The 14,317-nt window shown below is 33.4% G+C and overlaps 1 protein-coding gene across 1 annotated transcript; it reads right to left on the bottom strand.

Moving 5' to 3' along the window:
* Nucleotides 1-2,515: 2,515 nt before the first annotated feature.
* On the bottom strand, nt 2,516-11,274 carry LOC133670045 (uncharacterized). The gene is made up of 7 exons (XM_062090453.1): nt 10,935-11,274; nt 10,703-10,804; nt 10,515-10,629; nt 9,366-9,481; nt 8,622-8,810; nt 7,860-8,002; nt 2,516-3,079 (listed from the first exon to the last, which is right to left on the bottom strand). The coding sequence occupies exons 1-7, from the start codon at nt 11,057-11,059 to the stop codon at nt 2,898-2,900; spliced, it is 972 nt and encodes a 323-aa protein (XP_061946437.1). The 5' UTR covers nt 11,060-11,274; the 3' UTR covers nt 2,516-2,897.
* Between the last annotated feature and the right edge of the window lie 3,043 nt (nt 11,275-14,317).

Raw genomic sequence — 14,317 nt, 5'->3', positions numbered from 1 at the left:
AATACCATAAAAATCATTTTTTTAATTAATATTTGGGATATTAATTTTACAATGTAATACATACTCTCAATATTAAATTAAATTAATTAATAGCAATAAGTGTTAGGAATTAGTTGTAGACTTTATTATTTGAGGGTATAAGATTGCGCTGTAAATTATATTCTCAGATATTAAAGATACAAAGTAGAAATAAGCGCGATGTTAAATTTTGGGCTCTAGAATTGCTATGATTTAGCCTGACAAGGTATAAATTTTCTCACGAAAACAGATCTGCATTGATCTTTAGATAGACCAATGAATAAAAACATGACTTAGAAAAACAATAAATCAACAATGCAGCTTACCATAGGTAGGTTGTACTAGGGGTAATACATTTTCACCATACACAACTAGTTTCTTTATCAAGATTCTCGCAGACCATAGATTTTTTAATGACCATAATATTAGATGACGACTCTTTTAAAATCATAATTTTATGATTAATTCTAAAACTTTTTCAATCTAAAAGAAAAATCTATCAATCAATGTCATGTATGCCACAACAATATATAGATTTTGTTAGCATGAAATGGTGAATATTATTGAGACATTAATGATACGAGATTTCATGGTTTCCAGATTAATTGGATTGATGAATGAGATTTAATTGACTAGACTAAACTAATGAGGAATTTATTAATTAGATTATTGAACCTTCCAGTATAACTCAATATAAATATTGAACCTAAACCCTTTTTTTTTTGGGGGCGGTAATTTATCAAATTGATTATAGCCTAATCTTTGAAATTTATTAATTAGATTGTTGAATATATCCCTGTAACATAAAAATAATTAAATATTATTTTCACCTGTTAATTTTTTTCCAAAAAAATCAGTTTTCCTCGTCAAATCTTCTCGATTTATCTAGTTTCTTTTCTTTTTATTTAAAAAAAATAATAAGATAAATTGGAAACAACATTCATATTCATAAGAACTAAGTCATCAATAGTATAAACATAGGGGTCAAATATATAATTTTTGAAACTATAGAGACTAATTAATTTATTTTACAAAACCTAAAGTTTATCATTCGATATCATGCATACCATGATAATATATAGATTATGTTAGCATGAAATGGTGAATATTATTGTAATATTGATGATACAATATTCCAGATTAATTGGATTGATAAATGAGATGTAATTGAGTAGATTATATTGATTTTGATATTTGAGATTGTTATATATTAAGGAAAAGATTTCGTTAGGAATGTAAACAAAAACAAATCCTCTAATTTTTTTCAATCGCGATTGAATATGTTGTCAAAAATTAATATAAAAATTGGGATTGTTACACGAGACGGAGTGAAAACTAGTGCACATGGAACAAGATACGAATCGTACTCAAGATCATCCACATACTCCATCAATAAAGACAAATTATTATACCGGCAATCAATGAAGATGGATTGAGGCTCATAAAAAGTGTTGACGATAAAAACAATACTAGTAGGTGTCCAGGTGATCAGATTTGAGCTTAACTGGCTGTATTTTGATTGGAAAATGATGAACCAGGGCTGTTAGTTTGAATTTAGACGGATTAGGGATTGTTTGTTCATATTTTGTGATGGATGGTAAAGGGTTGTTTTGCATTAGGGTTTGTGATTGAAAGGTTTCTAGGAGCTGTTGGTGTCGGTTCTTAGATTGATTTGAAGGCGGAAAAGGATGGAAGGTTTTATTAATTCAATTAAGGGCTTAATTGAATAATTCTCAATTTTTATTACTGATTTTAACTTCTTGGAACCACCGAAACAATTCTACCATCGAAAAATTAGTTCTCTCCAAATTTCTTTCATTAATCCTTCTCTTATTAGCATCAAGAAAACAACATTAATGGCGTCTCAGCTAGGAGATCAGCATGAACTCGAAGTTTTTTTTTCTATATATTTCTCCCTCTATTTTCTTATTTTATTTGTATATTGATCAAGAACTGCTTGTGCTTTCGGGTGTTCAATCATTCTGACAGACAACGAATGTTCTTGATTCCTCATTAGTTTAGGTTAGTTGTCTTTCTTTGATCATTATATTCTGATAGATAGTTCAATTACTGTATTATGCCACTTATTAACGTCATATCCCAAGGGAATTTTTTCTTTTTAAAAGAAGAAAAAAATAAAACCATGAATTCTTGATGATGAAGACAACACAGCGCGTGAGACTAGCTCTGAAACCTGTCGGCAAATTCTAGTTTTTGATGTGGATTGTGATGAAACGTAGCCATGGGAACGTAGCAATGAGAGATTGTTAAGAACAGAGGGAGCAGCGTGATGAGTTTCCTACGGAGCATATTGTTAACATAGTCACTGCACAGTAATCCTATACGGATTTAGTTTACCAACACTTCCATGGATTCACACATCATTGACCTGGTCCATGGATGAACGGGTTGGTAAACTGAAATCTACCGCACAATTTCCATAACTTGCAAAGGACAATGAAGCAGTGAAGTCATTTTTCGGAGCACATCGATGCAGTAAAACTATAACAAAGTCTTTAGTTTTTATTGAAAATCAATTTCATTTGATAAAAAAGAAAAACTAGGAAAGAATTACAGACATATTTGGAAACACGGGTGAAATCACGGAGCCCCACCCCGGCATTTCCAAACAGGTGCTGCAGCTAAAAATAAACACCCCGGAAAGAATGTGCAGCTAAAATTAACAGTGACGAGTCAAGTTGACTTATTTTCTTCACTATTGATCTTCCATTACTTTCCCATCTATCTCCTCCCCTGTACATACATCAAAACTTAATAATTTTCCACTTCCACGTAAGAAGGCAGTCATAAGGTGACATCATAGCCTATGACCTATAGCTTCCACAGCAATGCATAATTTGTATTCAGCATGAGCATGTTTAGGCACTTAGTGACATGGAGATAATTGAAGAAAGCTTGAATTTGCGGACTTTAGCGGAGTTCTCTGCCTGAAACAGAACCTCTGTACTTGATCTTACGGTTTCTTCCTTCCACTCAGAAGCTGAAGCCCCTTCACTTCGATAATCACGGCCAGAGTACAAAACCTGGAGCTTTGAATTGGCTGCAGGTGTTCATTGAGTTTGAACAGATAAGTGGAAAGGCAAAACCAAGCAAAAGGGCATACAGGTTGTCCGAAGGTGTGCTTGTTCGACATAAAAATTACAAATGCATTATAGAGCTTTGGTTACTATAATAGGTTACAGAGGAAGTACAAAAAAGAACAGTTAAATAAAAACATTGTTTTGGTGGGGTGTGAGTGTTAAGCAAGCCTGATAACATGAGTTATAGTGTCGTGTGTTTAATATAATGATAGTTTTTGCGGTTGTAATTTAGAAAAAAAAAACATATTGAGTTAAAACTATTCTGAAATAGATTTTTGCATGCAAAATAAATAAAAAACAGGTTTTATAAATAAAAAACATGTTATTTTAGCTTTTACAAAAACAAGATTTAAAACCCAATTATACATGGAACCAAAATAAAAGGCAGAAACTACCACAATACTTAATGGTCTCTTGGTATGAGATTGTTTACGAACTCACTACTCATCATACAACAGCAGTACTATAGCACAAAACTATTTACAATCCTGTGAGTGTTGGTCTTAGCTTGTCTGGATCAATTTATGTCATTAGTAAGTTCCTACTGGAATTTTTAAGAGTACTCAGATGGCATTTTACAGTTTGTTTTATTTAATTCTAAACCAAAATTTCTAAATAATTATAGCATGAAAAAAAATTATGGTTCTCAAGCTCGAAGGTTATAACCCTATCACTATTGTGGAATTGGAGAAAATCTTTGATTTTTTTATAAAAAAATCTTAATAATCTAAATGTTAAACTAGACATCTTTGTTTAAATTATATAGACTTAAAATCCTTATAAGTATTAGTATTTCTAAATAGTAAAATACTAATTAAATCGAAAATCCTAATCTAAATATAAAAAAGAATCCAAATACAACAAAATAAATAAAAACAATTTCACACAATAACTTCCAAACCTTATTTGAAAGCTTTTGGCTTTTCTGTTCTTTGATCATCATGAAATTTTAACCTGATAAAAAACAAGGCCTTCCAAATCATCTATCAAAATTTTAGTTTGATCCACCAAACTACATCTTAAAGTCTTCTTAAACTCCTCAAAACCTAAAATTCTTAATCATTAATGAATTAATACAATAAAAATTACTATGTCAAGAATATTAAAGAGATTTCCCCATGATAGTCCCCTCTACTTAAGGAAAACTCGCCCTCTGAACCATTCCACTCCAAAAGAACAAATACTTCAAATATAGCATTATAGCCAACATATTCATGAAATAACATGTCTTTGATCTATAAAGTTCAAAATTTAATTTATGATACATTCATGCTAAGAAAAAAATCCATATTTAATTATATTTTTCGATCCTATGAAATCCACTTGGTTCCTTCACACATTCTTTTTCTTCAAACTCGACCTCATAATCATCTATGACTTTCAATACTACAACCTTTGTATATAAAGAAACTTCAAGAATCTTTCATAATATCTTTAGAAGAATTGCCAAAAATTACCATGTCTTTCATGTCCGTATTTGCAATATCTTCAAAATCACTACAAGATACTAATTTCTGAGCTTTCTAGATTTCTTCTTCACCATTGGTTGATGAAACATTGACAGGTAGAGTAGTAGTTGCAGTAGTGTTGTTTTTATCAAAGAGGTGATGTTGAAAATGTCTGCTTTGAAGAGACGACACTTCCTCCATATTTTTCTTCCTTTCTATTCGAGAAGGCTGAACGAAAAGCAAATAATAACAATCTATTTGCTTATCTACCCAATATAAAATGTCTTCATAATTATTTTGTATAGACTTCAAAATTAATGATTGTCTCAAATCTTTCCATGATGGAGTTAAAGGTTTACCCGTACAAGCTCTATATCCTAGAACTTCAAACTACCATTCTCTAGCACCACAAGAAAGTTTGTAAGTGACAAGCCATACATTTTTATAACAAGGAATCTTATTGAAATAAAAATGTTCATCTCCTTTTCACAATCCCTATTTGTGTTACCTATTAGCCAAGCTAGACCTATTATGGTTTGCTCCGAATGATCCATTATATGTTCAAGAACTAGTGCAAAACAATCTAGTATATGCTTCGGAGCCCTCATAGCACCTTGGAGGGCCTCCACTCCTGCACCACAAAGTGGGTTGCTACCGTCTTCGTCCATTAAAGAGGCCAACATACTCTGATACCAATTGACATGGCATATAGCATGGATAAAAACTAGGGTTCTCAAGTCTTAAGGCTACAGCCCTAACACTATTGAGGAATTAGAGAAAATCTTTGATTTTTTATAAAACGTTTGAATAATATGAATGTTCTCAAAATAAACCAGAAATTTATATTTATATTTGTTAGATCTAAAATCCATATAGGAAAAGATTCTTAATTAAAACTAAAATCATTTATAGAAAATTATTCCTAATTAAAACTCGCATAATTAATAAAATCCATCTAGCATTATAATTTCTAAATAGTAAAGTACTAATCAAATTGAAAGTCCTAATCTAAATAAAGAAAGAATTCAAATAAAAAAGGTAAATAAAAACAATCTCACACAATAACTTCTGAGCCTGATTTGCAAGCTTTTCTGATCTCCAATCATCATGAAATTTTAACCTAATAGAAAACATGGCTTTTAAAATCTTCTGTCAAAATTTCAACTTGATTCAATAGTTCGATTAAAAGTTATGCTTGATTTATGTGTCTTGGACTCTTCTTAAACTCCTCAAGAATTAAAAAACTTGAGCATTAATGAAATGATGCAAACATTATAATGCAAAGAATATTGAAGAAATTTCTGCATATCATCATTGCCTTTTGGATCATATATCTTAGATGGTGCTAGGCTTTACACCAACAAGAGAAGTTAGTATTTTCCATTATATCTTTGTTGATTTTATGCTTCCTATGAAAATAAATGCAGATCTGATGCAAACATTGAGGCACTAAAAATCAACACACTGGCTCTAGCTCTAGCTCTAATCTAGATAACCTTAAGGTTCTTTTCTTTTCTATCCTGCATTCCATTTTTTCTTGGTTACTACATGCTCCACATTTCATGTTAACACACATTTCAAAGGATATAGAAAGGGCAGCAGACTTTGGCCTACATCTTCAACCTTCTAATCTGCCTTCCCATCTACTACTACATCATCATACTACTATATCAAATTCATCTATATTGCACCCAACCTAAGTCTCACCATCACCACAACCCTAACCTTCTACCTTCTACATTTGGGGATAGCTACACTGACATGTAATCATCATTTGCTCCAGTTTCATTCTTTTCACTTCAAAAAGCTTCAAAATTTTAAGTTTCTAGGAAATTAGGTCACATGAAATTCGAACAATTACATCTAATTGGTTTAATAATGCAAATATTAAGCAACTCTTTAACAGGGTTTCATTATAAAGTTAAAACATTTAGGAAATCCTCTTATTTACAGGTATGCTCAAAGCTAGGCAATATGCTACATGCACTTGGAAGACATGAAAAGGATTCAGTTTGGATGTGGACAAGAGTGAAGTGCTTTGGAATCAAAAAGTCCATTTTAGTACATGACAAGACCTTTTCAAAGTAGTGCTTGTCCTCAACTTTGATTGTAACTAAGGGCAGATGCAAAAGGATGAGAAGTCCAGTCATCGAAGCTATCCATGACCCAAAAGAGAGGTAAGAAATCACTCTTCCAGGGAGGAGCAGAACAAATCCCTTGTGAAAGGAGGAGATGCTAAGATACAGGTTCCAATTAGCTTAGCTCAATTGTTAATAAGAGGTCAAAAGACTTAGAAGTAGAAGGGCTAGGTCTCACTCTATTCAAAAGTGAAGTCACTCAATTGAAAGAATGAGAAGAGAAGAGGGAGATCCACTAGTTTTGTTCATAATAATCTTTTTCCCTGAAAGCCTTCCAAGGGAGGAAGGGTTTGCCTTGTCAATTTAGCACAGGCTAGGAAAAAGGCTCCTAATGACTTGAATTCACTATAGAAAGATGAAGAGTTGGCTAAAATAAGCACTAAAGACTTTTCTGGAGATCTCTTCCAAACCAATGGTATCTCTACCAAAATCGTGAGCAAGGAAATAAGGATGCAGAGACAGCTAGGAGGTTTGCCTAAAAGAAGCCACCCTTGAAAAAGTGATTGTATTAGCTCCTTTAGCTATTGTTCTTGAGAAATGATCGGGTCTGGTCCATTCCTCAAAAGAAGTTTTTATCATAGTTATAAAACTAATGCAAGGCCGGGATCATAGGTCAGGAGGGTCAATCCGAGTAGACCCCCTAAAAATCTTTTTTAAAAACAAAAATCAAAACAATGACATTTTCAACCAAAAAAGTTTTTTAAAAAAAAAAATCAACAAGTTGAGGGTCAGGTTTTACCCCAGACAGTCGAGTCGTGGTTCAACTCGGGTTTTTGACCAGGCCAAGTCGGGTCACTCATTCTATTTTTTCTTCAGTCCAAATCAATCCAAGCCCTGGGTTGGCCAGGTCTCAAATATGGACATTTAGGAAATCCTTCTATTTACAGGTATGCTCGAATTTGGACAATATCCTATTTCCTTGATGATACCATAAAAGAAGCTATTCATTAGATGTTACGGTTGAGGAGAATCCAGGATTTGCCAATCAATTGAAGAGCCCTGAAAACTAAAGAAAAGTTTACATCTAAAAACTCGTATTTCTAGCACACTAATCTTTATGCAATTATCTCAGGTTCCTTTTTGAAAAAAAAAATCATTAACAATCAATATTGTTTCCATAAAAAGCAAAGTAGAGCAAATGTTGGAGTGATTACCTAGTCCAAACATGCTCGTCTTTTGAATGATCAAACGACTAACTTTCGATCTTTTGATGTTCCTCAAAGCCATGATATCTTCTTGTTTTCCTTTAAACTCCAGAAATTCTCCTAGGACATATTTATTACCCTTAAGCTCCAACCTGCATAGAATTGGAAATAGTTGTTTTGTGTCAAGTGTAAATCACAGCTTAGCATAACTCACAGCAAAATCAAACTGATGAGAATTGAAGTTAGTTTATGGCTTCAACATGGATGAATGGGAAGGGACCTGTCGAGGTAACAGTAGAATAACAGCGTAAAAAACAGACCACCTTAAGAACTCAAATTCACCTCCTTTCTTAGGGACACAGTACACACAATCAGCTTCATCGCAACAATGTTCCTGGCTCAGGCATCCGTTTAACCAGTGTTCAATGAGCCTATGAAATCATAGGGTGTGGAATCTAGCAATTTGTGAACCAGTAGAACATTTAGAATGATTACTGTTGAAGACCACCTCTCTTTGTACTTTTCTAGTTCCCTAGTCCCTACTTGACAATCTTGGCCCAGAAAGCATCAAAGAACTGATAACACAAATAATTAAATATTGAAAGCCAGATATTCTTCTTTCCTCTTTTTTTCACAAGGACCTGGTATGTTTAATGATGTCAATCCAAGCTGCTGGAAATCACTTTTTGACCAAATACACAACAATGCAGAAAGAATGCACTCATAACCAGAGAGCAGGAATATAAAAATCTTAGGCACAGAGTAGCAAACCTGTCCCACATAGGAGCTGTGCGGAGAGTGAAGTTGAGTTTCTGATGTATAGATTCCTGCATCTCCTTCTTTCCACCACGAAAGGCACCCTTTATCCAACCAGAAAATAGGCCTTTCGGTTCAGGTTTCAGCAGTACCCATTGGTCATAGGTTATAACCTCGGGTGGAAAATAGCCAGAATGGATTGTACTGCGAAGAGATGATTCAGAAACAAGAAAACACAAGTATATCCAAATACTAATGAATGAAAAAGTATGACAGAAACAACCTGTTTTAAAATCAACAAGTCCATAATAAGTGGTCCCATTTTTTTCATTGGGTCCAGGTAGAGACCAAGGAGCACAACAGAAATACAACGTACTTCAGAGAACAGAAGTATTTCACACTGGAAGACAATATTGTAATCTTATGTTGCTACAAATAACAAAAATGGTACTTTAACTCGCGCAATCTCAATTTATAAACTCTTCCAGTCCACTTAAACCTAAACAAGAGTCCAATCTAGAAATTTATTACTGTTGTTTCTTTATTCAAGAGGACTTTTCAAAAAAGCTTAATATTAGAAACATAACCAAATGCACAAACAATTTCATCTGGCTTGCTCCTTATCAGGTCAGAAGTGTGAGTGTGTGTGTGTGTGTGTGTGTGTGCATGTCAATTTGGGTATATACTTCAATCATTTAGTTTTTCATTTTGAGTCAACTAAACTACACAGCTTATAATACATATGTTTTGAACACATACTGCAACTTAGGATTGGGAAGTACAACTTTGCAAGACAAATATCCTTCAGGTAGAGCAACTCCCCTTTGCTCAAGATATGATTCAAGAATTGAAGCTTGCTTTTTAGTCTCCTCCACCTGAGAAAAAAGAGATTAATATTCTGATCAAACAGTAGCCAAAAACAAATTCATGTTTTTGCACTGGAGTCAAAAATCCGTACTCTGTTATAATACAAGTATCTAGAAACAAATATACAAGATATTATTTTGGAGCAATAGCAGTACCAAAAAATTAGCTTGCCAAGCAACTATAGCAAAGGAACATGAAACTGTAAGCATAGAAATAAATACAATGCCAATGATTAAAGATCTTGTAGATGCTAGAGCAGCTGGTTGCATTAGATATTTTTATCATGACAACAAAACTAACAAAAATATAATGATGCTGCTGTACAACTGTTATGCAATCAATCAAGAAGTTTATCTGCTGATTTTATTGTATTTTTTCTTTTCATTTTAAGACATAGTTAATTGTGTTGTCTGTATAACATTGAATAAAACAACGCTTGTGTCTCATGGGTTGAGCAATAAATACATTAGGGTTGAGTCTAGAGCATAGTTGCTTTCGTAATAGTTCATTGCAAAAGCTTTGGACAGTAACTCATTTTCTATAATGTATTTATTCTTCACCTATTCTTAAATACAATTTCTTGTTCCATTTTTTGTCAGAAAACAAAAACACATTGGACCAGGCAGCAATAGTTGGTTTTTTATTCAATCCCTCAAAGTCACCAGTTCTTCCAAGAGAATTTATTTCTGCCTATTGGAATCCATAATTCAGGGAGAAAAGGAAGGTAAGCTCTAGTAACTGCATTTTTTATCCCATTTTGGTTATATGGTTAGATTTTCAAAAGAAGGATCAATCGCCTTCTTAACCCCTCCTGCCGCAAATATCAACAAAGGTTCAATGTTGGGCCTCTTGGGGCAATGGCCTTGCTAGTTTTCCCCACCAATTCTCCCATCCCAAGTACAATTGGTATTCAGTCCTAGGTCTCTTCCTCGGTGTTAAAACAGTTTTACAAACTCAAACCAACAAAATGCACCATGAAAGCTATTATAATCATATATCAGAGTAATTAACTATCCAAGAAAGAAATAAAGAAAAGCTTACAGGATCAGGATGACGCTCTGATTTGTGTCTCCCTTCGCCTTCACAAACCCAGCTGCCATCACCACTGATTGATACAAATCCCGAGAAATTCTTGACAGAAATCACCACTGCCTCACTGTAAAGTCAAATCAAAACAATAATTCTTGTTGTTCCTTCATAACATATTTTATCTTAAAATTTTCATTTACCCTTTGGTGACAAGAACTATATCTATATTTTGCCTTGAACCAGTGTCAGCATCCGGAATTCGGAGCCCTACATAAACCTTTCCTCCATATAGCTTTTCAAGCCTTCAATTCAAAGAAAAAACACAACAAAAATAAAAACCCAATTAGCTCTTGATGATGATTAATGTTAAGAAAAAGAAGAAAAAAAAACAAGTTTGAAAATTACTATATGCAGACAGGTACAGGTACGTACTTGTTAGCAACGTTGAAAAGTGCATTGGTGTCAGAGGATTGGACCTCTAAAACGTCGTCAGCGTCGGAGAAGAAGCATTTGCACAACTTGTAAACGATCAGACCACAGACGATCTCTAGCCACATGATGATTCTATGACTTATCAACCAAGGAGTGTTCGAGTCTCGTAAAAAAGAATTTTCTTATCTTGTAGGGAGAGAAAGAGAAACCTCAAGAGATTTCTTCTCTTCTTTTTCTTTTTTACGTTCTTTAAGAAAATTGGTTTGGTTTTTTCTTTTGTTTATTTCCGTTGGTGGGTTTGTGATGCCAAACACACTGAATCGTACCAGGTTTAAAGGAAACAGATCACATCTGAAATTTGAAGTGATGTTTGCTATTGTTTTCGTTTTTCTTATTTTTTATTTTCGTTTTTTAAATTTAAAAACATGATATGAAAACTTGTTTTTTTATATATATAACACGGTGTTCGAGACAGCTTATGCGCAACATGAATAATTCCCGAATCTACTAAACACCCTGCAAGTTTAGTAAACAGGTAAGGTACCGTGGGAGTGACAGACGTGTATACTGAGACTTGAACTCAGGATGCAAAGACAGGGAAGCCCTGTCAGGACCGCTGGCCCACAAGCCTCGATGCAAAACTTGTTTATTTTTTATAGTATCATTCAGGAGTGTTAAAAAAACCAGCAAATCAAGAAAATCAAAAAAACAAAAAATACTGAACTAGTAGAAAAAACAAAAGAAAATGATTTAAAAATCATAGTTTTTAGACGCGGCCCGGTCCAAGACCCGGATTCCGGCTTTTGACCCGGTCATCCGGGTCAATTCTTTTTTTAAAAAAAATCAAAACGACGTCGTTTTAGTAAAAAAACAAAAGTCAACGGGTTGCAACCGGGTTTTTAACCGGTTATTGCTAGGTTAACCCGCCGGGTCATACCGGGTTTTTTCTTCTCTTGTTTTTTCTTCAACCCGGCCTGGTTCCAGCCCCGGGTCCCGGATCGACTTGCCGGGCCTGGCCGGGTTTTAAAACTATGTTAAAAACAAAAAAAAAAAAAACAACTGATTCAGTTGGATTTTGATTTCACAAAACTGAAATCAATTGAACCAATTCAACCAAATTTAACCCAATTAAAAATACAAAGGATATAAATAGAAACTTAATTAAACCCTAAGACACTTTTTCCCTTTTATTTTTGTTTCAATCGCCACCCCTCTTAACCTCTCTCTCTCTTTCTCTCTGATGTAATTCCTTGTCGCTAGCTTGTTTTGCTGCTCTTAACTTTTGATATTGAAGATTCGATCACAAGATTTGCTGTCCAATAGGCTGGTCTTGGTTCGACCACTCTCCCTTAGCTTCAGTATTGGATTAGGTAGAGAAGAAAAAAGGTTTGATTTGGAACAAAGTTTCGAAGAAGGGATATAAATTACAATTACAACATTTACTAAATCAATATCCCTATTACTGTTTACCTAGAGATAGATTATTGTAGATTGGAGCAGTGTAATTGTAGAATTATCATTGTCAAAAAAAACTTGTTAAGTATGTAGTTAGAGGTAGGGTTGTTTTTTTCATTGGATACATTTTTAAAGATAAAATGATCTATTCAGGCTTTTTAGGTTGCAATATAGATGCTGATTTGCCATTTTGAAAACAAAATTTTAACTTTAGAGTTGGGAGTTTCTTTTATCTTGTCAAAAAAAAATAAACAATAAAGATATAATCATGCCTCTAAAGAGGAATATGCATGTGTTCAGGAGTTTCACCATCTTTTTTTTTTATTGAAATAGTTCAAATATGAAATTACTATTGGGTTTCAACTGTAACAAGGCTGCATGTTTGGGTATTTATGCCATTTTCATATAAATTATTATTTATATTCGGAAATGATTGTCAGACACGTGTGTCTTGTATTGCTATCAGACCCAAGGGAAAGAGAAGAGGGCCTTTTAATTTGATTTTTAATTAATATCATCTATCTAATTTTTTAAATTATTTAGTTTAATTATTTAAAAATAAATTTTTTGTTTGGTATCTCCAAAAGTTTATTTTATTGTAATTTATTCATAATTTATTTTCCTATTAAATTTAAAATTGAAGAGTTATATTTGTATTATGCATTTATAAGAACGAAAAATAATATATATTTAGCAACCATAGTAAATCTTCAAGATAGATAAAAAAAAAATGTATAAAATAAAAAAAAAGATAATCTAAATAAAATATTTGCATTTATATCTATCTTATACTTTTTACATGAGAAAACTAACTTTTTACTCTTATCTTTAATTATCATTCAAAATTAATTTATTAAATAATATAATTTTTTAATTTATTATAATAAACACAAACATATCTTTCCATTTCTTAGTTAAAAAAATTCGTAATATTAAAAAAGTGAATCCATAATGACAATGTCCTCTTATAAGAAGCCTGAGTCTGGCATTGATGCTATACCCAAGCACGCAGGTCTGGCATGAGTGTCATACCCAAACGCCTGGATATGGTGTGGTAGCCAAACCCAGGTGTCGTGGGTCTAGTGTTGTGGCCAGACCCGGGCACCTTAGGCTGGCTTGGTCGCTATATCCAAGCACCGTGGGTCTAGCATAATCACTAGACTCAGGCACATGGATCTGACTTGGTTACCAGACCCAGATAACTTGGGTTTGACATGTTTATCAGACCTAAAAAATATGGATTTGACATAACTGCCAAACCCAAGACGCCTGATTTTGATAATTACCCAAGCTCATGGTAACGTGGGTCTGACACTTCCAACAACCATTGCAATAACCATTTATATTATTTATGCGCGAGTCATTTGTCTGGTGGTTTCTATTCGACTTGGGAATTTTGTCTTTGGCTATTGGGTTTAAAAGTCTTATCCTTGTCAAGTCAAAATAAAGGCATAGCTCTGAGCAAGCCATTTCATAGTCACCACTTATCTGTCAGAAAAAATGGAGAGTTTTTTTTGTTTTGTTTTAGATTTTCTTATTGAATTTGTAGGTGTTTCCGGGATTTTTCTTACTTTGTATTTTTTTTTTTTGTTTCTTTAAATGATGTATGAAACTAGAACTCCCAAGTTATCTACATTTTGAGTTTGATTCAGTTTAACTTTTTAAGAATTATTATTCCCAATTCAGTTGGCTTGGATGGTCAAAACCAGACCGAACCGGATCGTTAACACCAATACTTTCATTATATATTTTGAGAGTTAAATAGGGTTTCAAAAGTAAAAAATAAGCATGAATCTGGAGTTCAAGTTGAGACCTAGTTCGAGAGGTCGAGACTATATCCAAGATTTGGTTTAAAGCCCCTAGGTTTTCGAGTTAGGACATGGTTCAATTATGGTGTTTATGGCCTATAGGTCCAATGTGATGTCATT

The sequence above is a fragment of the Populus nigra genome, chromosome 12 (genome assembly GCF_951802175.1).
Source record: "Populus nigra chromosome 12, ddPopNigr1.1, whole genome shotgun sequence".
Lineage (NCBI taxonomy): Eukaryota > Viridiplantae > Streptophyta > Magnoliopsida > Malpighiales > Salicaceae > Populus > Populus nigra.
The sequence above is the reverse complement of the archived record's forward strand: the minus strand, read 5'-3'. Positions and strand labels throughout refer to the sequence as shown.

Bases quoted from the DNA above. Each gene is read 5' to 3' on its own strand.
- LOC133670045 (XM_062090453.1), bottom strand. From the start codon at position 11,059: ATGTGGCTAGAGATCGTCTGTGGTCTGATCGTTTACAAGTTGTGCAAA. The intron at 10,805-10,934 runs GTACGTACCTGT...TTTGAATTGAAG, and splicing joins CTTTTCAACGTTGCTAACAA to GCTTGAAAAGCTATATGGAG. The intron at 9,482-10,514 runs GTAAGCTTTTCT...CTTTTTTCTCAG, and splicing joins CAGAGCGTCATCCTGATCCT to GTGGAGGAGACTAAAAAGCA.